General features: G+C 47.0%; 1 protein-coding gene across 1 annotated transcript in view; it reads right to left on the bottom strand.

Annotated features, from left to right (window-relative positions):
• Positions 1-24,279, bottom strand: part of TNR (tenascin R) — a 509,827-nt gene that overhangs the window by 157,471 nt on the left and 328,077 nt on the right. Inside the window, exon 6 of the mRNA XM_066597493.1 lies at positions 14,236-14,351. Within this exon, the coding sequence (XP_066453590.1) occupies positions 14,236-14,351 (116 nt within the window). The remainder of the gene's footprint in view (positions 1-14,235; positions 14,352-24,279) is intronic.

The following is a 24,279-nucleotide window of genomic DNA, read 5'->3' as shown; positions in this document are numbered from 1 at the left end:
TCAGGAGAATACACCAGAATGTCATCAAGATAGATGACCAGAAATACCCCCAGGAAGTCGTGAAAGACCGCGTTCATAAACCCCTGAAACACAGCGGGAGCGTTACAGAGTCCGAAAGGCATGACCAGACATTCAAAATGTCCTAACGGGGTGTTGAACGCCGTTTTCCATTCATCTCCCTCTCTAATACGAATTAAATTGTACGCCCCCCTTAAGTCCAGTTTGGAGAACCAGTGGGCCCCTACCACCTGATTCAACAAGTCAGGAATTAGGAGCAAGGAACACTGGTTCTTCACTGTGATTCTTTTCAAGGCCCGATAATCCACACAAGGCCTCAATGTCCCGTCCTTCTTCTCTACAAAGAAGAGACCTGCCCCAGCAGGGGACCTGGATGGCCGGATATGTCGTTTGGCCAGAGCCTCTGAGATATAGGACTTGAGGGACTCATGCTCACGGCCCGACAAATTGAAAATGGCTCCCTTAGGGATGGGACTGTCGGGAATTAGGTCAATACCACAGTCCCACTCCCTATGGGGAGGCAGAGCCTCAGACAGTTTTTTGGAGAATACATCCTGAAAGTCTGACAAATACTCCGGAATAAGCACACTATCTACGGAGCACATGGCTATAGTAGATAGGTGATTGTGACAGGATGATCCCCAATGAGTCAATTCCCGGGTGGACCAATCAAATTGGGGATTGTGCAGTGCCAACTAGGGCATACCAAGCACCACATCAACCGACATCTTTTCCATAACCAGGAAAGACAGTTCTTCCGAGTGGAGGACCCCCACTGTGAACTGTAATCCTGGGGTCCTCCATCGAACCAGGCCTGTAGAGAGAGGGGTAGCATCAATACTAGTAAAATGAACTGGCGTTTTCAGCGCCACAAATTCAGCCATCAGGGGTCTGACAAAACACAGGCTTATCAGGTTAGCGGCTGCTCCGGAGTCAATAAACGCCTGCCCTGATCGGGAAAAATCCCGGAATCTTACCGGACACGGTACCAGAAGTTTAGGAAGTACCTTAAGTCCTAGGCGATCCTCCCTACAATCGCCTAGGACTCGGAGTTCCGCCGGTTCAGACTGCAAGCGCGGAAGCCTCAGGGGGCAGGTGATCACCCGATGTACAGCTTTCCCACAGTAGAGGAGAGATGATGCAACAAACGAATCTGGCGTCGCTCCTTGGGGTCCAGCGGGTCCACCTCCATCGTCTCGGGAACAGCGGTTGGTAAGGACGAAGAAGGACCTGGACAGACGACCTCCCTGACTCTATGGGCTTGTCTATCTTGCTCCCTAGCCCTGAGCCTCCTATCTGCCTTCACTGCTAGCTCCATAGCCTCCTTTAAGGACCCGGAAACGGGATGGGAAACCAACAGGTCTTTTACAGCGTTTGAGAGGCCCTGCAGAAAAACTTTTTTTTAGGGCGCTATCGTTCCATGCTGTATCACCCGCATAGCGTCTGAAGTTGGAGCAATAATCCTCCACACCAAGCGACCCCTGATGCAACGCCAGCAGCTGGGAAACTGCCAACCCTGCTCGGTCCGGTTCGTCAAAGATACCCCCGAGTTCCTGAAAAAACGAGTCCACGGACTGCAGGCAGGGGGACCCATCGGGAATGGAAAAAGCCCAGGTCTGGGCAGAGCCCCGCAGCAGGGACATGATCAGCCCGACCCGCTGAGCGTCTGACCCGGACAAACGGGGGCGCATCCGAAAAAACAAGCGACACTCCTGTTGGAAAACGAAAAATCCGTTCCTCTCCCCCGAAAACCCCTCGGGAAGAGGGCACTTGGGTTCTGGACTGGTTGAGACGTCCGGCCCCTGCGACAACCCCTGCTGCTCCTGGGCTGCCATGCGAGCGGATAAATCCTGGACCACCGGCACCAGGGTTTGTAGCTGGTTCGCAAGGGAGCTGATCGCCTCCATGTAAAAAGGGCCAGTTATTATGTTACGGCACTCTGACCCCCCGAGCGCCAGGTGGGGTGCCCTGAACTTCCCGCACCCCACTGTCCCTGCCTACTTGCCTTGGTCCTGGCTAACCCCAGGCGGACAACTGGACGGCGGTCCCTGCGCTGGCAAGGGACCTGGCGACTGACAAGATGAAACTACCTAAAGGGGGGACAGAGTGCCGACAGAGGAGGCAGATGGAAAGACCGACAGAAAATGCAGAGCAAAAGCAAAGCTGGAGAAAAGGAGCTGACAAACACACTAGAGGCTGAACTGAGACTAGCTACAGACAGGACCTACTAGACGCTAACAGAACCAATAACTGGCAGTGAGCTCAGGACACTGCCAGCCTTATAAATACAAGACTCCGCCCCGGGCGGAGAGTGGGAGGAGCCAGCTCCCCCACTACTGCACAAGAGAGGTGGAGGAGTGCAGGCAGCACCCTACGGGCGGACATGCCCATGCCGCCGCACACCAGCCGCTCCACGTCGCCGGGAGAGCCCCGACGTTGGAGCTCCAGGACGCCGGAGCCGACACCAGGGCGGCATGCGTTGACCGCGGGACCCTGCGCTGCCCTGCATGGTAACACTAGGCCACTGACTGGTCCCTATCAGGGAGCCCTGGCACAAAAGAAAGGTGAAACAGAAAACCCAAAACAGAAAAGCACTTAGCTAGTATGGAGAGCTTGAGCCAAGCTGTGTTGTTCCGTTGCTGTCCAAAGGCAACTGAAGAAATTGACCAGCACAGGAGATAATGCTGGCACTGTTTAAGTAGGAGCTAGGTTACTCAGCACCAGGTGCTGACTGACATTACTCCTGCAACTATCACGCCCCTCAGCTCCAGGAGAAGCAAGGGCACACCCAAAACCTGGTCTGGCCTGCAAGCCTGGTGCAGGCCTCAGAACGGCTGCAACAAAGCCCTAATGAATTAGAAGCCAATTTTCCCCATTTAAGGGAAAAAAAATTCCATCCCAACTCCAATCTGGCAATCGGAATAATCCCGGATTACCGACCCTTCAAAAATTCTTAGTGACTATAACATACAATATTGTATCGCCCAAGAAAGTCATCCAAAAAATTGGTCACATTTCCCTTCCTGTTCGCGGTAACAAATCAGTTATTTGCTCTCAATAATTTACACAGTACTATACATCAACTTCTGTTGGAATGAAAAAAAGTCCTCGTGTGCGACATAGGCCGCATTAATAATCAGACACTAATTATAAAATAACTTGTTCCAGGTGCTCTACATGTAGTGAAGTAAAGGTAGCTATGAAATATTCATTTACTACCCATACGATGTATATATCACTCTGGCGCTCTTCGCCTGCTCGGGGCTAATATTTATTTTTTAAATTATTCAAATGATTTTCCACGCTTCTGTCCGGCTAGAGCGGCTGGACCTCATACGGCGTGCGGCTTAGTAAAATGCATTCTTTTGCAGAGTTTCCATAGCAACATCAATTCTTATGTTCTTTGCAGGATGCTGACAGGAGAAAACTTACCTGTGAACGCTTCGTTTTACTGCTAATCATAAGGAGCGCTATACTGTCACTTGTTTAGCAAACTACTATTATGCTGTCATAAACATGGGAGGGGGATTAGAAAAAGTTAACTCAGCATGATCGGTTGCATGCTATGCATGCTGGAGTTTGTTTAGAGAGATGATACTATATGCTAATACTTAGATGGGAAAGTGATATAAAGTGCTAACGTCTTATGGGAAACGCTATCATTCTAGATATTAAGTGCGTAAATGCAAAGCTTTACTATAGGAAATGCTATCAATAGTTTATGCAAAAAAATTTGGCCCTATCGCTAGGTCTTAGTATGGAAATGTTCATGTTTAAGCCCTTAGTGACCCCCAATGCACCTTTTTACAGCGGTCACTAAGAGGCCTTATTCCGACGCACATGCCTTTTTATGTTAAAGCTTTGAAAGCCCGGCACGGGAGTGGGGGGGGGGGGGAGGTTTCGAATCTCTAATGGCAGAGAGTGAAGAAACCGCCGATTGCAGCTGGTTAACTATTTGCATGCCTTAGTCAATGGGAACGTAGCATGTAAAAGGCTGACAGAGGGAGGGGGCACTCTCTGTCACTTATCGGATGCTCACAATTTCATTGCAGGGTCTTGATGGGTACTTATGGCATCTGAAGGCTTCAAGATGCTTTAGGATCTGCCATCTACAGTGGCCTCTGCACTGAGCCTCATAGACCAGTATAGTACACTGTGTAGGCAGTTAAAGGGTGAAGTTGTGGATGGAGTATATCTCCCTCCCAGGCTCTTCGTCTGGACAGGGTGGCGGTCCAGTCCACAACTTCACCCTGGTTCTTAGGAAGCTCAGCTGTAGGCACTGACCCCGTTACTGGGGCATAAAAGGCTGCAGCTCCCAAGGAGTCAGGGTCTGACAGCCTGAGGAGGAAACCCTCTGAGCACCCTGCGTGGTGCAGCATTTCATCTGTTATATCGCATGGACTTTTGTGTTGCTGTTTTGTTGCCTGGAAGCATGCGTTAAATAAGGACTGAAGTAAGTTTTTATGCACTTTTGAGTCCAGTGTGTCGTTGCCACCCCCACCCCCTGGGGGACACTGTTACAACTGCAATACTCAAGAATTGCAGTGCATTCTAGTAACAATCAAAAATGGGACAAAAAAACTGTTAAAAAACAGCGTAAAAAAAATGTTAACAATATATAAGAAAATAAAAATAAGAAAGGCAACAACCCACCTTTCCTCCCACAGTGTGTAAAAAAAACAAAACATCATAAATTTGCTATAGCCACATTTGTAATGACCCATGTTAAAAAGTTAGTACAGTGATCCCTCGCTCTATTGCAGTTCAATGATTGCGGCTTCAGTGCATTGCAGATTTTAGATAGACCATACATACATCCTGTTTTCGCAGAGTTTTTCGCTATATCGTGGCATTTTGTGATGCATGCAGGAGATACAGTACACCACAAGCGCCTGCAAATGCGAGATTGTACACGGCACACTATTGGCTGATGGAATGTGTTCTTTATCGGGCGCTGATTGGCTCACTGATCGTAGCATCGGTCTGTTTGTTCACTTTCACGCTTGTTTAACAGTTCACCTGACAGATTGATTTGTGTAAACATAATGCCGCTACTTCGCGGATTTTCACATATCGGGTCTCTGAAATGTAACCGCAGTGATAGATGAGGGATCACTGTATATTGTTTAACCCACATAGTGCACACTTTGGAAAAAATTATAACATAGCGAAAGTAGCTAATTTTGCATATCTAGGCTCACAAAAAACGGAAAAGAAAGCGATCAAAAAGTCAAATGGATCACCAAATAGTACCTTTCCCTGAAAGTCATTGTAGGGGTTGCCTGCATCCCATTGCTTTCAATGGGGCTGGCGCTACTGCAGCCGGCCCCATTGAAAGCAATGGGATGCAGGCAACCCCCACAATGATTTTCGGGGAAGGGCTTGAAATATAAGCCCTTCCCTGAAAATCATCCCTAGCTGCTGTAAGAAAGAAAAAAAAATACATACATCACCTCTCCGCCACTGGGCAGCTCCGGCACATTTTCTCCCTGGCTCCCCATTACTATTTTGAAGCTGTTTCTCTTGCCAGGGATGTAAAAGTCTCCGCCTCCTTGAATTCAATGAATGGCTGAGTGTTTCCTGTGATTGGCTGAGTGCTGTGCCCAATCACAGGAAATGCTCAGCTGTCATTCAATGAATGGCTGAGTGCTGCCTCTTATTGGCTGAGCACTCAGCCAATCAGACCCAGCTCTTTCAGGTGGCGGGGATTTTAAAATCCCAAGCAGGAGAAAAAACCTTCACAACAGTGCCGAGGAGCCAGCGAGAAGACGCGCCGGAGCTGCACAGTGACAGAGAGGTGATGTATACATATCTTTTTCATTTTTTACAGCAGCTAGGGATGATTTTCAGGGAAGGGCTTATATTTGAAGCCCTTCCCCAAAAATCACTACGAGGTTTGCCTGCATCCCATTGCTTTCAATGGGGCCGGCTGCAGCGCAATGGGAGAACATCGCAATCCTCTGCAACAGCTGTGATAACAGTGCTGTCACAGTGTTCAGTGATGAGGAGACTCCCCACGGGGAATCTTTATGTGCGGACCTAGCAAGTGCACGCATGTCCTATCTTTTGCAAGTGCAAAGATTTTGCTCCTGTAAAAAACGGACACTACATAGGAAACCAATGGTTCTAATGGACGATCTTTTTTTTGCACCCATAACCGCGGGTAAAAAAACACTCGTCTGACTACGCCCTGAATGTTGGAAAAATAGCGCTCCCACCCTCCCCAAAACGGTGCAACTTTTTTTTTTTACTTTCTTCACTTAGAAATGTTAAATGTCTTGCAATACATTATATGGTATATTAAATATTTGCCATTGAAAAATAAAACTTAAATAATATCTTTTACCATGGTTCAAGAGGTTAATATATATTTTCGTAAAATGTGTGGATTATGGGGGACAAAACTAAAAGATAGTTGTTTTTTAATCTATTCAACAATTTAACCAGCTATTGTTTGCCCATTAGAAACATAGTGAATAAAAGATACTGTACACTTGGCTCACCATTCCATTGGGCACATTCTTTCATTCCGTGTACTGCAGTCATTCGAGTAAAGTAAGTGTAGAAATTCATAAAAATCTCTCTTTACAGTGTGAGTCATCTTTTAGGCTGCCTGCAGATGGCCAGGTCGGATCCCGCTACGAGAATTCTTGCAGCGGGATCCGACCTGACCAGTGCGGCGCTCACCTCTCACACGGCTCCGGCTCTTTGATGTGTCGGCTGCTGGCCAGCCGGCGTATGCACTGAGCGGAGCCAGGGCGCCGGGAGTGACATTTCTGTGCGCGCCTCTGCAAGACCCGTACAGAAATAAAACATGCCGCGATTTTTTTTCCGCGTGTGATTTCACGCGGACAAATTGCGGCCGTCTACCTAGGATTGCGTTTTTTAATGCAATCCTAAGGCAGCTTCCACGGGCAGAAAATCTGCGGAAAATCCAGCTGCAGAATTTCCGCCTGTGTACGGGGCCTTATAGATTCTATAGGGAGATTCATTTGTCCTAAATGTATTATTGCACAAAAGAAATATGTTTTGGTGGCACAGTATACCCCTCCTTTGCTTTCCAGCGATTGTATTATGAGGGCGATGGAATTTGTGGCTATATTACCTGCTGTTCTTACATTAAGAACATGGCCTATTTTGGCCATCTCCACTTTGCAAAAGCCATAACTTTTTTTATTTTTCCGTTGATATGGCCATATAAGGCCTTGTTTTCTGCATGGCAAACTGTAGATTTTATTGGTACAATTTTCATGTATACATAGTATATTGAAAAACCTTTATTAATTTTTTTTGAAGGCAGGAAAAGAAAATACAGCAATTGTGCCATTTTTTTTCAGTGTTAATTATGCAGCATAAATGACATGCAATTTTCTTTTCTGTAAGCTGGTATGATTCCGAGAATACCAAAAATACTACTTTTGAACAATGAAACCCCATTTTTTGGAAATTATTATTTTTTTACATCCTTGCATTCACAGTCCCATAACTTATTTATTCTTCCATGGGTGGAGTTCTGTGAGGGCTTCTTTGTTGAAAGGTAAAATGAACAAAATACCGTATATACTTGAGTATTAGCCGAGCCGAGTATAAGCCGAGTCAATAAGTTTTACCACAAAAAACTGATAAAACTTATTGATTTGAGTATAAGCCTAGCTATACTCGAGTATATACTAGGTAAAGAAAAAATGCAATACTCACCACCTAGCTGGCGTCTGTGTCCCTGGCACAATGGTCTCCCCGGCGGTCCGACAAGCTGCTTGAGAATTCTCCCCACTATCATCTCCCTGCTTGGCTTTGAATTCCCCCGCCGTCAGCGCTGTGTAAGTAAGCGCTATGATTGGATCAAGCGCCAGCCAATCACAGCCGGCGCTTGATATACCAATCACAGCCATTCAGTGATGTCAACCACTGAATGGCTGTGAATGATCGGGCGCCGGTTGTGATTGGCTGGCCCTCAATCCAATCACAGCGCTTATCTACAGAGCACTGACGGCGGGGGAATTCAAAGCTGAGCATGGAGATGACAGCGGGGAGAATTCTCAAGCAGTTTGCCGCACCACCATGGAGACCATTGCGCCGGGGACAAAGACGCAGGCTGGGAGGTGAGTATTGCAGTTTTTTTTGTTGTTTTTTTTTACCTCACGCGAGTATAAGCCCAGGGGGGCTTTTCAGGCATAAAAAAAAATGTGCTAAAAAACTAGGCTTATACTCGAGTATATATGGTAAGTATTTTACCTTTGTTTTTTTATGGGGTTTGTTTACGTTTTTTTCCTGTACAGGATAAATGAAATAGAGTGTTAAGTTTACTTTACAGGTCATTGTGGTTACAACAATACCAAATATGTGGGTTTTTAAAAGTGTTTTAATTTTCTTCTAGAAGTGGGAAAGTGCACGAAGAATTTTTTTTTTCCATTTTTTATGCCCCTGTAGGGGACTTGAACTATAAATGCTCTGATTGCTATGATAATGCATTGCAGTCGATTAGTCTAGAAAAGTATAAATCTGTAGATGCCATTAGTGCCCTTCAGCGATGAGTTTTAGATGCAAATCAAACGTATATATATTCTCCCACTAATCAGAAGGAAATTATTTGTAAAGAGGCACGGTCTCTTGCAGAGGTGTTGCAAAAAATAAGCGTCTTTTTATAAAGCGGAAGATCTTTGAGGAAGGGGAAGCAGGGGGTCGTTTAATGGCTTCTATAATTAAAGCACAGGAATTACCATCTTATGTGGACTGACAATTCTTTGGCTATAAAGGAGGATGACATTTTGGAGACATTTTTTGTCAATTTTAAAACCTGCATGCTTCTAAGTTAAGTGTGGATTGTGAAGATCTTTATGACTATTTAAATAAGGCAGATGGAATAATACCTCCACAGTGCCACCTATTGGAGGGCAGCATTTATTTAAGCCAAAGTTAGACTCTTTATACAAGCCTTGTAACAATGACTGGGAATATTTGGCTCGGGTGCAATTGCCAACTTTGTCTGATGATGAGAGAGTGATGTTGGAGGCTCCTTTGACACTGAATTAGTTAAGGGATGCAGTAGCAACACTTCCTAATGAAAAGACGCCTAGGTTGGATAGTCTCCAAAATAAATTTTTAAGCCACATTTATTGATGGTGTTTAATGAATCATTGCATGCAGGTATACTTCCACCATCAATCTGAGATGCTATGATTGTCTTAACTCCTTAACCCAGGAAAATATTTGTCTCTTACTATCATCTAACATCTCTGTTGACCACTGATGTTAAATTCCTGGCGAAGGTACTTGCGAATATATGTCTTTTAGTAATGACTCATTTAATACATGAGGATCAGTCCAGCTGTGTGCTAAACAAATAAACTGAGGTTATATCTGAATCTTCAGGCGGATCATCGAGTTTGTGGGCATTTGATACTACCAAAGCTTTTGACAATGTCGAGTGGAACTATTTGTGTCACTGTCAATCAAGTCTGATGGCACCCATTGACAGTGAGCAGTGGAGACTGCAGACTTGACAGATTCATAGCATCCGCAACTACGATAAGCCTGAAAGGGTGAACAGGGTGAGTATCAAGAATTGAGAAGCGGTGATAGAATCAGCCAGGCCATGGCTGCAGAACTGTACATGCAGGCCTGCTGACTTTACAAAATTACAAGTCCCCTTTTAAGGGGTATTCCAGTGACATTAAGTTATCTCTTATCCACAGGATAGGCAATAACTAAATAATCAGTGGGGATCTGACTGCTGGGACTCCCACCGATCGCCAGAATGGAAAACCCATACTTCCTGAGAGACTACCAAAATGAATGGAGTGGCAGCACACACGCCCAGCTACCACTCCATATATTTCAATGGGAGCACCGAAAATAGCCAAATTCAAGCACTCAATAATCTTGGGCACTCCCACTGAAATGAACATGGCAAAGGCTGAGCGTGCACGCTGCTGCTCCATTCATTTTACCAATTTCTCAGAGGACATGGGATCCCTATTCTGGCATTATATGCGCATCTCAGCAATCAGACCCCCACTGGAGAACAGGAGAAGTACCATAAAATTGGACAAAGGCAAATGTTGGCCCTATCTTCAAAAAAGGGAAGAAGGTGGACACAAGAAACTACAGGCCTGTGAGCCTGACTACTATACCGGGAAAGTTCTTTGAACAAATTATTAAACAACATGTATGCAAGAACTTACATGAGAATAGAGTAATTAACCAGAGCCAGCATGGGTTTGTAACAAAAAGACATGCCAGACAAATCTAATTTCCCTCTATGGTAGAATCACCGATTGGGTTGATAAGGAAAATGCAGTACATATATTATATCTTGACTTTAGTAAAGCATTTGACAAAGTATCTTATACCATCCTTGTTAAAAAAAAAAGACCAAATATGGGACTGACAAGGCAACTGCTAGGTGGATTCACCGCTGGCTGAGTGATCATACTCAAGGAGAGGTCATAAATGGCTGCACATCCAAGTGGAAGAATGTTTCGAATGGGCTACCACAAGGCTCTGTTATGGGCCCAGTGCTGTTCAACATTTTGTATAAATGATATAGAGGAGGGAATTGCGGGAAATCTGATCAAGTTTGCCAACAACACAAAGCTAGGAAGTACAATAGTCTGCTGCAGCACAGCGATGCAGTATAAAGGTAAAAAACCTTTATTCCTCCATTTCAAGGCATGGCTGCAATGTTTCGACCAGTATGCCACCGGTCTTTGACAAAGCTAGGAAGGATGGCTAACATTGGAGGAGAGAGAGGATTCAAAAAGATCTGGACCAGTTTGAATAGCGGGTGGCGACTAACAGAATGGTGTTTAAAGAGAAATGCAAAGTACTACATCTGTGCAAGAAAAAAAAACACATACGGAATGGAAAGAATTGGGCTAAGCAGCAGCACATGCAAAAAAGACTTGGGTATACTAATAGATCACAAACTGAACATGAGTCAACATTGTGATGCAGTAGCAAAAAAAGGCCAACACAGTTCTGGGATGTATTGGTCAGACCTCATCTGGAATACTGTGTCGAGTTCTGGGCACTCCAGTTTAATAAAAGACTGACAAACTGCAGCAGGTTATGAGCAATGGTTAAAGGATCTTGGAATGTTTAGCTTGCAAAAAAGAATACTGAGAGGAGACTTAATAGCGGTCTACAAATATCTGAAGGGCTGTCACAGTGCAGAGGGATCAGCCCTATTCTTATTTGTACAAGGAAAGACTAGAAGCAATGGGATGAAACTGAAAGGGAGGTGGCACAGATTAGATATTAGACTAGATATTAGAGGCTAGACAGACACCTGTCTGAGATGATTTAGTGATCCTGCATTGAGCAGGGGGTTGTACCCAATGACCCTGGAGGTTCCTGCTAACTCTACCATTCTATGACCTGCTAGTTTTTCCCTATTCTACCGATAGCGGATAACTTTAATTCTGGAAAGGACATTCCAGTCTTGACTGCAATGAGGAACTAGAAATGTACTAAGAAGTATCCCTCCATTTATTTAAATGAGAGTGAAGCCATGTAACACACTTCCAACGTTGACCACCAATGAGGACTTCCATCCTGCTGCACTGATACTGAGCCGGATGACTAGCTGATCGGCATGGATTCTGACTGGCAGACCCCCGTTGACCAATTATTGATGACAATTAAAGTCCTGAAATACCCATTTGATGCCTCGGGGATTTTCCTTTAATCCTCTGCTTCTAGGTACATCCTGCACACAAGATTATATGGAATTCTACAGTCTCTGGACATTACTGAGAGCTTAATATTCCCATAAATCTGTCAGTTTTACTTAGAGCCCTGAAAATGGCAAGTCCAGCTTCTTATCTTGCATCCTTCCCCTATATTTTCCATTATCGGTGATGGCTCCTCCATTCAACCGGTCAGTGAAGCATGCAGCTTATGAGCATCCTGTGACATCAAATCATTCAACAGAACGTGACAATTCTTTCGCAGTAACAAACAAAGCCTCAATGTATTCAATCCCCTTGCAGGGTTTTCTTGTCTGGATGAGAGTTGATCTCTCGCCCACACACTCCTCTCACCCCATCAAACGCCATCGAGCACCAATTCTTAAAAGATCTTTTTTTTCTTCCTGATAAAAGGTAAGTGACATAAGCTCAATCACACATGTCATGACTCCCAGAGATCTTTTTAAGCCTGGTCACGTGGAAGAATACAAGGACACGCTTCTCAGTTGTTGTCGGAGAATGAACAAAACAGCTCTCAGGCAGGTGAAAAAAAAAATCCCATGCAGTAATATCTGGCATATACCCAGTTTAACAGCTTTCATATTCCCGAAGCCAAGAGACATCTGGGGTCGTATTAAGAATGAATTGATCAGCATGAAAAAGCCTAGAATTGACAGACCATTAGCACCAGTTTTACTGTATTAAGTGTAATAGAATATTGAAAGGAAAAACAAGTCTATATCGTTGCCGAAAACAAAATGAGTCACACAGCGTATGTAATGCAGCTTGTATGGGGTGTTACAGCTGGGACATGGTTCAAAGGGAATTCAGATGAAAGCCAAACTAATGACTGAGGCATTTGGGATCAAACGACAATAAGCCTAAATCAAGACCGGATTAATGTCGAATGATGGTCTTCTGTTGGTACCCTCCTTAAAGCTGAAGCAGGTGGTTGGTGTTATGCACTAGCGTAACTATAGGGGAGGCATTGTACCCGGGCCCAGGAGCCTTAGGGGACCCATAAGGCCTCTCTTCTCTATATAGAGAGACCAGTACTATGAATAAAGCATTACAGTTGGGGCCCTGTTATAGGTTTTGCATTGGGGCCCAGGAGCTTCAAGTTACGCCTCTGCGTTAAGGGGTTAAGTTAGGGGGCCCCAAGATAAAGTTTTGCACCCAGGACCATGAGCCTATAGTTACGCCCCTGGTGTTATGTATTGTTTGGTGGTGATGGACGGAGGCAGAGGTAGACCATTTTATAAAAAACTAACTTTACTAAAGAATCTGGAATTCTTTGTCTATGTCATTCCATGGGAAGGTACAAATACGTTTAATGTTACATATCATTAACTGGAATTTCACACTTATAACATGTCTACATAGAATAGTCTCTATACTCCACGCATGTGGGATCAATGCACCATAGGTTCAAGATTCATCTCCTCTACTTCCCTCTGAGTCTTTTGCCACCTTGTCAATTACACATAAGGGGATTAGTTTGGTGGGACAAGGCACTTTGTATTTATACTTATATCCATCATCACTAACCACTGTCCTCGTGGTACTTCATACTCATCATTGTACTCCGTATTACCAAAGGTTTGCGGTATGTCAAGCTTGCCGCCTAATGCACTGTAGGTGCCAGAGCATGTCACTAAATTCTAGTTCCTCACGCTCTGCCCACTTCCAGTATTGGGTCTGTGGAGTCCCACCAGAACCAGCGATTCCCTGTATCTTTCCCACCAACATTAAAGGAACAGGCACATATAACTGAGTATACAAAAAAAGAAAACAAAATCGAAGAAAGGCAAAACAACCAAACATCAGGGCAGGAACAGGAGTTCAAAAGAAAAAGGTACTGCACATGCATGCACCAGCCGGGCTTACTCACACATCCGCAGATTACAAAATAGGATAGGTATCTGCAGTGTCCTCGGTCACGGGCAGGGTCAGATTCTGCTGCGGGCTCCCGCATGCGGAATTCGATCTGCCTGTGGACATGAGGCCTTACACCAGGACCAGAGGAGGTAGTGAGGATATTACCTGCAGTTGACCTTCTCTGTCTGCAAGTTTTATCCGCTAGTTCCAGGTCCCGTTTTCAGACATCCAAGATGGTCTTCGCAATCTTCAGATTACCTAATTTCCATAGTGCACTGGTAGTGTTAGACTACTAATGTACTGTACCTGCTCTCTGATTGGCCTGAAATACTCACGTGATCAGCACTAACCAATCACAGAGCAGTGCAAGTAGCACATCAAGTAGTTGGAAAATTGTTGTCCTATTTTGGATAGCTGAAAATGGGGCTCATAACCGGAAGATCAGCGGGGCAGCAGAGAAGAATAATTGGAGGCAAAATACCCCCAAACTCTCCGGTTCTGGTATAGAATTGTGAGGAGGGTTTGGGGGTCATGTTGAGGAGGGTGCCAAAAGAAAACCATTATGTCATGCTAGTCTGGTCTTAATTTATACTTATTGACAAACAAGGAGACACATACAGAATATATTATGTGATAGTTGTTAACGCACCTTAGGGGTGAAACTAATTTCCCAGCCGTCGATAGGGAATTGAGATGGTTCCCACTGCACCTCCACGGAGGTCTGAGTCACATTTTTAAATTGAAGTCCTCTAGGTGGAGAAATATCTGGAAAGAAATGTGATAATGTATGATGATAAAATAGTTCATCACAGCACACAACAACCATCAAGATATTCATACATTCATATACTACTTAAAGGTGTTTTCCAGATACAAATACTATTGATGACCTATCCTAAGGATAGGCTATCAATACTTCATTGGCCAGGGTCCGCTGCTCGTGACTCAGGTGATCAGTTGAGTAGGCGCCCGCTGTCAGTGCCGCTACACATAGGGTTTGGAGCAGAATCAGCTTATTGAAATCAGTGGGAGCTGTGCCTACATTTACAAGCGCTGGCCACTACACAAGGTTCAGAGCAGTGACCTCCACTCCGACCCCTGTGTATAGCGGCACTAGCAGCATGCACCTGCTCAGTTGATCAGCCGGGTTCTCGAGCGGCAGACCCTAGCCAATCAGCTATTGATGACCTATTCTGAAGATAGGTCATCAGTAGTGTCTGTGCCTGGAAAACCCCTTTAATGAAATAATAGTGGTCAGGAGAATAGCTAATGTGAATGGCTATAGCATGGCCCAATTACATCAATGTTCTTATTTCATGGCATTAAAGGTAAGTTTTCAATAGCGAGGTTGCTAAGAAAAACAATACTGTACAACCTTAAAATGAGGCTCCATCTTCGATTAACAATTTATATACACATACATGTGGACAGCCACAGACATTGTGTGATTAATTTGCACTTAAGACAGTACCAGAATAGGATGAGCAGAGAAGTAAATATTTAATTAGTCCACTGATAAGGGATGTGAAAGTTGTATGGTTTCTAAATTGGTGTTAGGTTGTCACCAGGCCTGTGTGTTGTCTCTGTCCAGATTTATCATATTCTCCGCTGATGCAAATAGCCCCCTCCGAGGTTCATTCCATTCTTGACAGTATCAATGATAATTATAAACTTGTACTCACAAATTCTTCTGTGAGATGGAGATGAATGGGAATGCGCACAGCCTTCTGAAATTAGTTAAACTGGTATGTGCATGCTGACTTCACTGCAAGAATGGGGGACCGGTGAGTATGAAAAGATGCTCCTCGGACTCCACATCACCTAAACTATAACACACCATGACTTAGTTTATGGTGCTTATATTTGATGACAGATTCCCTTTAAAACATGGCACACCCTTCTAGAGACGACTAGAGGACAAAAGGGAGTAAAATCCATCTTCTCTTTCATTTCAACAATGAGTAATGAAAATGTGTTTCGACGTATAGGACCCCTTCTTCAGCTTAGCTGGAATAGGGTCTACAACAACCAAATCATGGTACGATGGTAAATAAGAAGTTGGCAATACATGTGAACAAGCATAAATAATAGGAATGCAATATATACATAAAAATAATATTAATAGTAATGATAAATTATGGGAGTGCATAAAAATTAAATTCCCCCTCTACAGCGATTTGGTTATTGTCGTACCTATTCTGGCAAAGTGAAGAAGGGGTCCTATACTGTGAAGCACGTTTTTATTGCCGATTGTTGAACTATAAGAGAAGTTGGATTTTACTCCTTCTTATAACATAGTAACATACTATGTTAAGCTGCAAAAAGACTATTCAGCCCATTTGTAGTGACCCAGTACATCATCCTGATCCCCTCCATAAATGTCATACATGTACGTCTTATGTGGATGCACTGTGCAAAGCTGTCTTGTCAATTACAGTGTGTGAGTTGAACAGCTTCAGCGCTTGAGAGCTTAACTTTTAATAAAAATCCAAAGCCTGCATGGAAATGTATCAAGTCTGTCGTGTCATGTGGTATGAGAGAAGGTATAAATAGGAGTGACTGAGAGCGGAAAACAGTTCCATCTTCTGGAGTAGCAGGGTCTCCGATCTTGTCTACCACCTGAGTTCCACCTAGCAAAGAGCCACATGAAGGCACCTTGAGCCTCCCTGTGGTGCAGATGGAAGGAGAGGAGAGGTTTCCCGTGTTGCATGAGTTTGGATGTTAATGGTGTGAGCCCCCAAAAGTAAGAGAGTGAGCAATTGTAAGTGACTGCTTCTTTTCAAGGCCAGTGCAGAGGTACTACTTCACTGATTAATCTTCCTACACGGCTGTCTTGAGCCTAGATCACCGCGTAGAGGTACACCCTTTAATTCACACACCCCTACGTCTTCCAGACTGGGTGGAGGTACTACAAGAGAAAATAATCACTGTTCACACACGTGTGTCTTTGAGCTTGTGAGAGCTGTGTGGAGGTGCTACGCATTGAAAACTAACCTTTTGCCTGCACTGTGAAGTATATAAGTGTACTGCTTGTATTTCCTGTTTAAAGTTTTCAAGTAAAGTTTGCCAGGCCCTAACCATTCCTAAGGACCCGTGGTACTAAGAAACTGTCTGTGGCTATATTTATTCTCTGCCGAGGGTTACACTGGTGTGTGAAGGAACAGTGGCATCACTCGTGACCACTACAACCCCTGTTATCCTGTGTGTTGGGCATCTCCCTATCCTAGGGGTGTCCCTAGTGGCCTGCAGTAATACTTTAGCCTTGGCTACGTGTGTTCCCTCTGGAAAAGAGTTTGGTAAGTGCCACTGTGACAAGCCAGCACTATACCCTCCCAGCTCCCTGCGTATGTCAGGTGTACGGGGTCTCCCTATGGGATGTTGCACATTCAGTTCAGCCTATCCCCCCCTCCTCCCTCCCCAATGTTGATCCAAAGGAAGGCAAAAAAGTCCAATACGGCAGAAGCCAATTTTCCTCATTTTTGGGAAAAAAAATTCCTTTCCAACTCCAAGTCTGGTAATCAGAACATTTACCTGGATCAACAACTGTCCTGAATTAACCAGAGACTATAACATCGACAATAACTAGTTGTCTTTGGAAGGTAGCGCCATGTCAGCAGTTTTTGCTGCTTATCACATCCACTTCTGTTCACACCTACTTAGTGTGACATCCATCTGGTTGGGAGTACCTCCATATCATCCAACCATCATTTTTATGAATTCACAGCCTGCACACTATATTTCTGGCCTCACTTGTGCTGTGGGTTAGCTTCATCCATTTTTCTGCTGTATCTATTGTCTTTAAAAACATTTGTCAGCAGCAGCCAGTGTGTAGATGGCAGCAGTAATAGTTTTATGTACTGTATAGAGTAAAAACTGAAAAAAGACACCGTGACAACAGCAAAAAGAAATTAAAATTAGAGATGAGCGAACACCAAAATGTTCGGGTGTTCGTTATTCGGAACGAACTTCCCGTGATGCTCGAGGGTTCGTTTCGAACAACGAACCCCATTGAAGTCAATGGGCGACCAGAACATTTTTGTATTTCGCCGATGCTCGCTAAGGTTTTCATGTGTGAAAATCTGGGCAATTCAAGAAAGTGATGGGAATGACACAGAAACGGATAGGGCAGGCGAGGGGCTACGTGTTGGGCTGCATCTCAAGTTCACAGGTCCCACTATTAAGCCACAATACCGGCAAGAGTGGGCCCCCCCCCCTCCCAACAACTTTTACTTCTGAAAAGCCCTCATTAGCATGGCATACCTTTGCTAAGCACCACACTACCTCCAACAAAGCACAATCACTGCCTGCATGACACTCCACTGACACTTCTCCTGGGTTACATGCTGCCCAACCGCCCCCCCTCCCCCCCCACAGCGCACACCAAAGTGTCCCTGGGCAGCCTTCAGCTGCCCTCATGCCACACCACGCTCATGTCTATTTAGAATTGCGTCTGCCATGACGAGGGACCGCAGGCACACACTGCAGAGGTTGGCACGGCTAGGCAGCGACCCTCTTTAAAAGTGGCGGAGCGATAGCCCACAATGCTGTACAGAAGCAATGAGAAATAGAATCCTGGGCCACCGCCATCAGGAGCTGCACACGTGGGCATAGCAATGGGGAACCTATGTGCCACACACTATTCATTCTGTCAAGGTGTCTGCATGCCCCAGTCAGACCGGGCTTTTTAATTCATAGACACAGGCAGGTACAACTCCCTATTGTGAAGTCCCTGTCGACCCACAGCATGGGTGGCTCCCTGGAACCCACCGGCGGTACACAGAAATATCCCATTGCATTGCCCAACACAGCTGAGGTAGTAATGTCGTGCTTAATGCAGGTGGGCTTCGGCCCACACTGCATGCCCCAGTCTGACTGGGGTTCTTTATAAGTGTACAGATGTAGTAAAAAGTCCGTGTGCACCTACAGCATGGGTGGGTGCCAGGAAGCCACCGGCGGTACATAGAAATATCCCATTGCATTGCCCAACACAGCTGAGGTAGTAATGTTGTGCTTAACCCTTTCCAATCCAATTTGTATATGGTTTTCCTAGGGGGCTTACTCTTTTTCTGCTGTTATACAACGGCGCTATATGCTGGCTAAAGCCAGTACTGCATGAGCTGACACGTAGGATAGGCTCCGACAGCAGAGAGGCTGGCAATATACAGTAAGAGAACCCCGACGGACGTCTACCAACAACGGAGCTGTACAGCCTTAAACCCTAATGTCTTCACAGGTCACACAGTGGACTGGAAAGGGTTAATGCAGGTGGGTTTCGGCCCACACTGCATGCCCCAGTCAGACTGGGGTTCTTTACAAGTGGACACATGTAGGTTAAACTCCCTGTGGACCCACTGCCTGGGTGGGTGCCAGGAAGCCACCGGCGGTACATAGAAATATCCCATTGCATTGCCCAACACAGCTGAGGTAGTAATGTCGTGCGTAATACAGGTGGGCTTCGGCCCACACTGCATGCCCCAGTCAGACGGGTTCTTTAGAAGTGTACAGATGTATTAAAAACTCAGTGTGCACCTACAGCATGGGTGGCTCCCTGGAACCCACCGGCGGTACATAAAAATATCCCATTGCATTGCCCAACACAGCTGAGGTAGTAATGTCGTGCTTAATGCAGGTGGGCTTCGGCCCACACTGCATGCCCCAGTCTGACTGGGGTTCTTTAGAAGTGGACACATGTAGGTTAAACTCCCTGTGGACCCACTGCCTGGGTGGGTGCCAGGAAGCCACCGGCGGTACATAGAAATATCCCATTGCATTGCCCAACACAGCTGAGGTAGTAATGTCGTGCGTAATACAGGTGGGCTTCGGCCCACACTGCATGGCCCAGTCAGACGGGTTCTTTAGAAGTGTACAGATGTATTAAAAACTCAGTGTGCACCTACAGCATGGGTGGCTCCCTGGAACCCACCGGCGGTACATAAAAATATCCCATTGCATTGCCCAACACAGCTGAGGTAACGTCAGCTGTAATGCAGGTGGGCTAAAAATTAATTTGATTACACTGTAGGCGAGGGCCCACAAAAATTGCTGTATCAACAGTACTAATGTACATCCCAAAAATTGGCCATGGCCAGCCAAGAGGGCAGGTGAAACCCATTAATCGCTTTGGTTAATGTGGCTTAAGTGGTAACTAGGCCTGGAGGCAGCCCAGTGTAACGAAAAATTGGTTCAAGTTAAAGTTCCAATGCTTTTAAGCGCATTGAAACTTATAAAAATTGTTCTGAAAAATTATTTGAGTGAGCCTTGTGGCCCTAAGAAAAATTGCCCGTTCAGCGTGATTACGTGAGGTTTCAGGAGGAGGAGCAGGAGGAGGAGGAGGAGGAATATTAGACACAGATTGATGAAGCAGAAATGTCCCCGTTTTGGATGGTGAGAGAGAACGTAGCTTCCATCCGCGGGTGCAGCCTACGTATTGCTTACGTATCGCTGCTGTCCGCTGGTGGAGAACAGAAGTCTGGGGAAATCCAGCCTTTGTTCATCTTGATGAGTGTTAGCCTGTCGGCACTGTCGGTTGACAAGCGGCTACGCTTATCTGTGATGATTCCCCCAGCCGCACTAAACACCCTCTCCGACAAGACGCTAGCCGCAGGACAAGCAAGCACCTCCAGGGCATACAGCGCTAGTTCAGGCCACATGTCCAGCTTCGACACCCAGTAGTTGTAGGGGGCAGAGGCGTCACCAAGGATGGTCGTGCGATCCGCTACGTACTCCCTCACCATCCTTTTACAGTGCTCTCGCCGACTCAGCCGTGACTGGGGAGCGGTGACACAGTCTTGGTGGGGAGACATAAAGCTGGCCAGGCCCTTAAAGACTGTTGCACTACCTGGGATGTACATGCTGCTCGATCTACGCACATCCCCTGCTACCTTGCCCTCGGTACTGCGCCTTCTGCCACTAGCGCTGTCGGCTGGGAATTTTACCATCAGCTTGTCCGCAAGGTTCCTGTGGTATAGCAACACTCTCGAACCCCTTTCCTCTTCGGGAATCAGAGTGGGCAGGTTCTCCTTATACCGTGGATCGAGCAGTGTGTACACCCAGTAATCCGTCGTGGCCAGAATGCGTGCAACGCGAGGGTCACGAGAAAGGCATCCTAACATGAAGTCAGCCATGTGTGCCAGGGTACCTGTACGCAACACATGGCTGTCTTCACTAGGAAGATCACTATCAGGATCCTCCTCCTCCTCCTCCTCCTCAGGCCATACACGCTGAAAGGATGACAGGCAATCAGCCGGTGTACCGTCAGCAGCGGCCCAAGCTGTCTCTTCCCCCTCCTCCTCATCCTCCTCATGCTCCTCCTCCTCCTCCTGTATGCGCTGAGAAATAGACAGGAGGGTGCCCTGACTATCCAGCGGCATACTGTCTTCCCCCGCCCCCGTTTCCGAGCGCAAAGCAGCTGCCTTTATGGTTTGCAGGGAATTTCTCAAGATGCATAGCAGAGGAATGGTGACGCTAATGATTGTAGCATCGCCGCTCACCACCTGGGTAGACTCCTCAAAATTACCAAGGACATGGCAGATGTCTGCCAACCAGGCCCACTCTTCTGAAAGGAATTGAGGAGGCTGACTCCCACTGCGCCGCCCATGTTGGAGTTGGTATTCGACTATAGCTCTCCGTTGTTCATAGAGCCTAGCCAACATGTGGAGCGTAGAGTTCCACCGTGTGGGCACGTCGCACAGCAGTCGGTGCACTGGCAGCTTAAAGTGATGTTGCAGGGTGCGCAGGGTGGCAGCGTCCATGTGGGACTTGCGGAAATGTGCGCAGAGCCGGCGCGCCTTTACGAGCAGGTCTGACAAGCGTGGGTAGCTTTTCAGAAAGCGCTGAACCACCAAATTAAAGACGTGGGCCAGGCATGGCACGTGCGTGAGGCTGCCGAGCTGCAGAGCCGCCACCAGGTTACGGCCGTTGTCACACACGACCATGCCCGGTTGGAGGCTCAGCGGCGCAAGCCAGCGGTCGGTCTGCTGTGTCAGACCCTGCAGCAGTTCGTGGGCCGTGTGCCTCTTATCGCCTAAGCTGAGTAGTTTCAGCACGGCCTGCTGACGCTTGCCCACCGCTGTGCTGCCACACCGCGCGACACCGACTGCTGGCGACATGCTGCTGCTAACACATCTTGATTGCGAGACAGAGGAGGAGGAGGAGGAGGAGGGTGCTTTAGTGGAGGAAGCATACACCTCCGCAGATACCAGCACCGAGCTGGGGCCCGCAATTCTGGGGGTGGGTAGGACGTGAGCGGTCCCAGGCTCTGACTCTGTCCCAGCCTCCACTAAATTCACCCAATGTGCCGTCAGGGAGATGTAGTGGCCCTGCCCGCCTGTGCTTGTCCACGTGTCCGTAGTTAAGTGGACCGTGGCAGTAACCGCGTTGGTGAGGGCGCGCACAATGTTGCGGGAGACGTGGTCGTGCAGGGCTGGGACGGCACATCGGGAAAAGTAGTGGCGACTGGGAACTGAGTAGCGCGGGGCCGCCGCCTCCATGATACTTTTGAAGGACTCAGTTTCCACAACCCTATACGGCAGCATCTCAAGGCTGATGAATTTTGCTATGCGGACGGTTAACGTTTGAGCGTGCGGGTGCGTGGCGGCGTACTTGCGCTTGCGCTCGAACACTTGCGCAAGCGACGGCTGAACGGTGCGCTGAACTACACTGCTGGATGGGGCCGAGGACAGCGGAGATGAGGGTGTGGGTGCAGGCCATGAGGCGGTAGTGCCTGTGTCCTGAGAGGGGGGTTGCATCTCAGTGGCAGGTTGGGGCACAGGGGGAGAGGCAGGGGTGCAAACCGGAGGCGGTGAACGGCCTTCGTCCCACCTTGCGGGGTGCTTGGCCATCATATGTCTGCGCATGGTGGTGGTGGTGAGGCTGTTGGTGTTGGCTCCCCGGCTGAGCTTTGCGCGACAAAGGTTGCACACCACTGTTCGTCGGTCGTCAGGCGTCTCTGTGAAAAACTGCCAGACCTTAGAGCACCTCGGCCTCCGCAGGGTGGCATGGCGCGAGGGGGCGCTTTGGGAAACACTTGGTGGATTATTCGGTCTGGCCCTGCCTCTACCCCTGGCCACTGCACTGCCTCTTGCAACCTGCCCTGCTGATGCCCTTGACTCCCCCTCTGAAGACCTGTCCTCCTGAGTAAGCGTTGCACACCAGGTGGGGTCAGTCACCTCATCGTCCTGCTGCTCTTCCTCCGAATCCTCTGTGCGCTGCTCCCTGGGACTTACTGCCCTTACTACTACCTCACTGCAAGACAACTGTGTCTGATCGTCATCGTCCTCCTCACCCACAGAAAGTTGTTGAGACAGTTGGCGGAAGTCCCCAGCCTCTTCCCCCGGACCCCGGGAACTTTCGAATGGTTGGGCATCAGTGACGATAAACTCCTCTGGTGGGAGAGGAACCGCTGCTGCCCAATCTAAGCAGGGGCCCGAGAACAGTTCCTGGGAGTGTTCCCGTTCCTGAGCAGGTGTTATTGTAGTGGAGTGAGGAGGCTGGGAGGAAGGAGGAGCAGCAGACAGAGGATTCGGATTGGCAGCAGTGGACGGCGCAGAACTGCGGGTAGACGATAGGTTGCTCGAAGCACTTTCTGCCATCCAGGACAGGACCTGCTCACACTGCTCATTTTCTAATAACCGTCTCCCGCGTGGACCCATTAATTGGGCGATGAATGTGGGGACGCCAGAAACGTGCCTCTCTCCTAATCGCGCAGCAGTCGGCTGCGACACACCGGGATCAGGAGCTCGGGCTGTGCCCACACCCTGACTTGACCCTCCGCGTCCTCGGCCGCGTCCACGTCCTCTAGGCCTACCCCTACCCCTCAGCATGCTGTATTACCAGTGATTTGATTTCACAGGCAGGAAATAAATTGGCGCAAGACTGCAGGCCAAATATAATTTTTGCCCTTTTTGGAAAACGAAAGGCCCCACTGCCTCTAGTGAATGAATTATCTAAGTTTAATAACTGTGCTGTGTCCCTGCTTATGTGTCACAGAACGTGAGGGTAGCAGAGTTATTATAACTCTTGGAGAGCAGGTATTTTTTTCCCAATTAAGGAAAGCAAATGGCGAAGCCAGCAGTAAAGCGTAGCTGGGTGCGTCTGATTTAGCAATGTTGTTCAAGCAGCTCACACGTGTCCACCGCCCTTAGGACGGACAGAGGCTGGACAAATAGATTTGTTTTCAGTTTTTTTCCACCAAAAGGCAGCACTGCGTATATTCAATGAACATGAGAAGTTTAATAACTGTGCTGTGTCCCTGCTTATGTGTCACAGAACGTGAGGGTAGCAGAGTTATTATAACTCTTGGAGAGCAGGTATTTTTTTCCCAATTAAGGAAAGCAAATGGCGAAGCCAGCAGTAAAGCGTAGCTGGGTGCGTCTGATTTAGCAATGTTGTTCAAGCAGCTCACACGTGTCCACCGCCCTTAGGACGGACAGAGGCTGGACAAATAGATTTGTTTTCAGTTTTTTTCCACCAAAAGGCAGCACTGCGTATATTCAATGAACATGAGAAGTGTAATAACTGTGCTGTGTCCCTGCTTATGTGTCACAGAACGTGAGGGTAGCAGAGTTATTATAACTCTTGGAGAGCAGGTATTTTTTTCCCAATTAAGGAAAGCAAATGGCGAAGCCAGCAGTAAAGCGTAGCTGGGTGCGTATGATTTAGCAATGTTGTTCACGCAGCTCACACGTGTCCACAG

Source organism: Eleutherodactylus coqui, chromosome 3 (genome assembly GCF_035609145.1).
Source record: "Eleutherodactylus coqui strain aEleCoq1 chromosome 3, aEleCoq1.hap1, whole genome shotgun sequence".
NCBI lineage: Eukaryota > Metazoa > Chordata > Amphibia > Anura > Eleutherodactylidae > Eleutherodactylus > Eleutherodactylus coqui.
The sequence above is the reverse complement of the archived record's forward strand: the minus strand, read 5'-3'. Positions and strand labels throughout refer to the sequence as shown.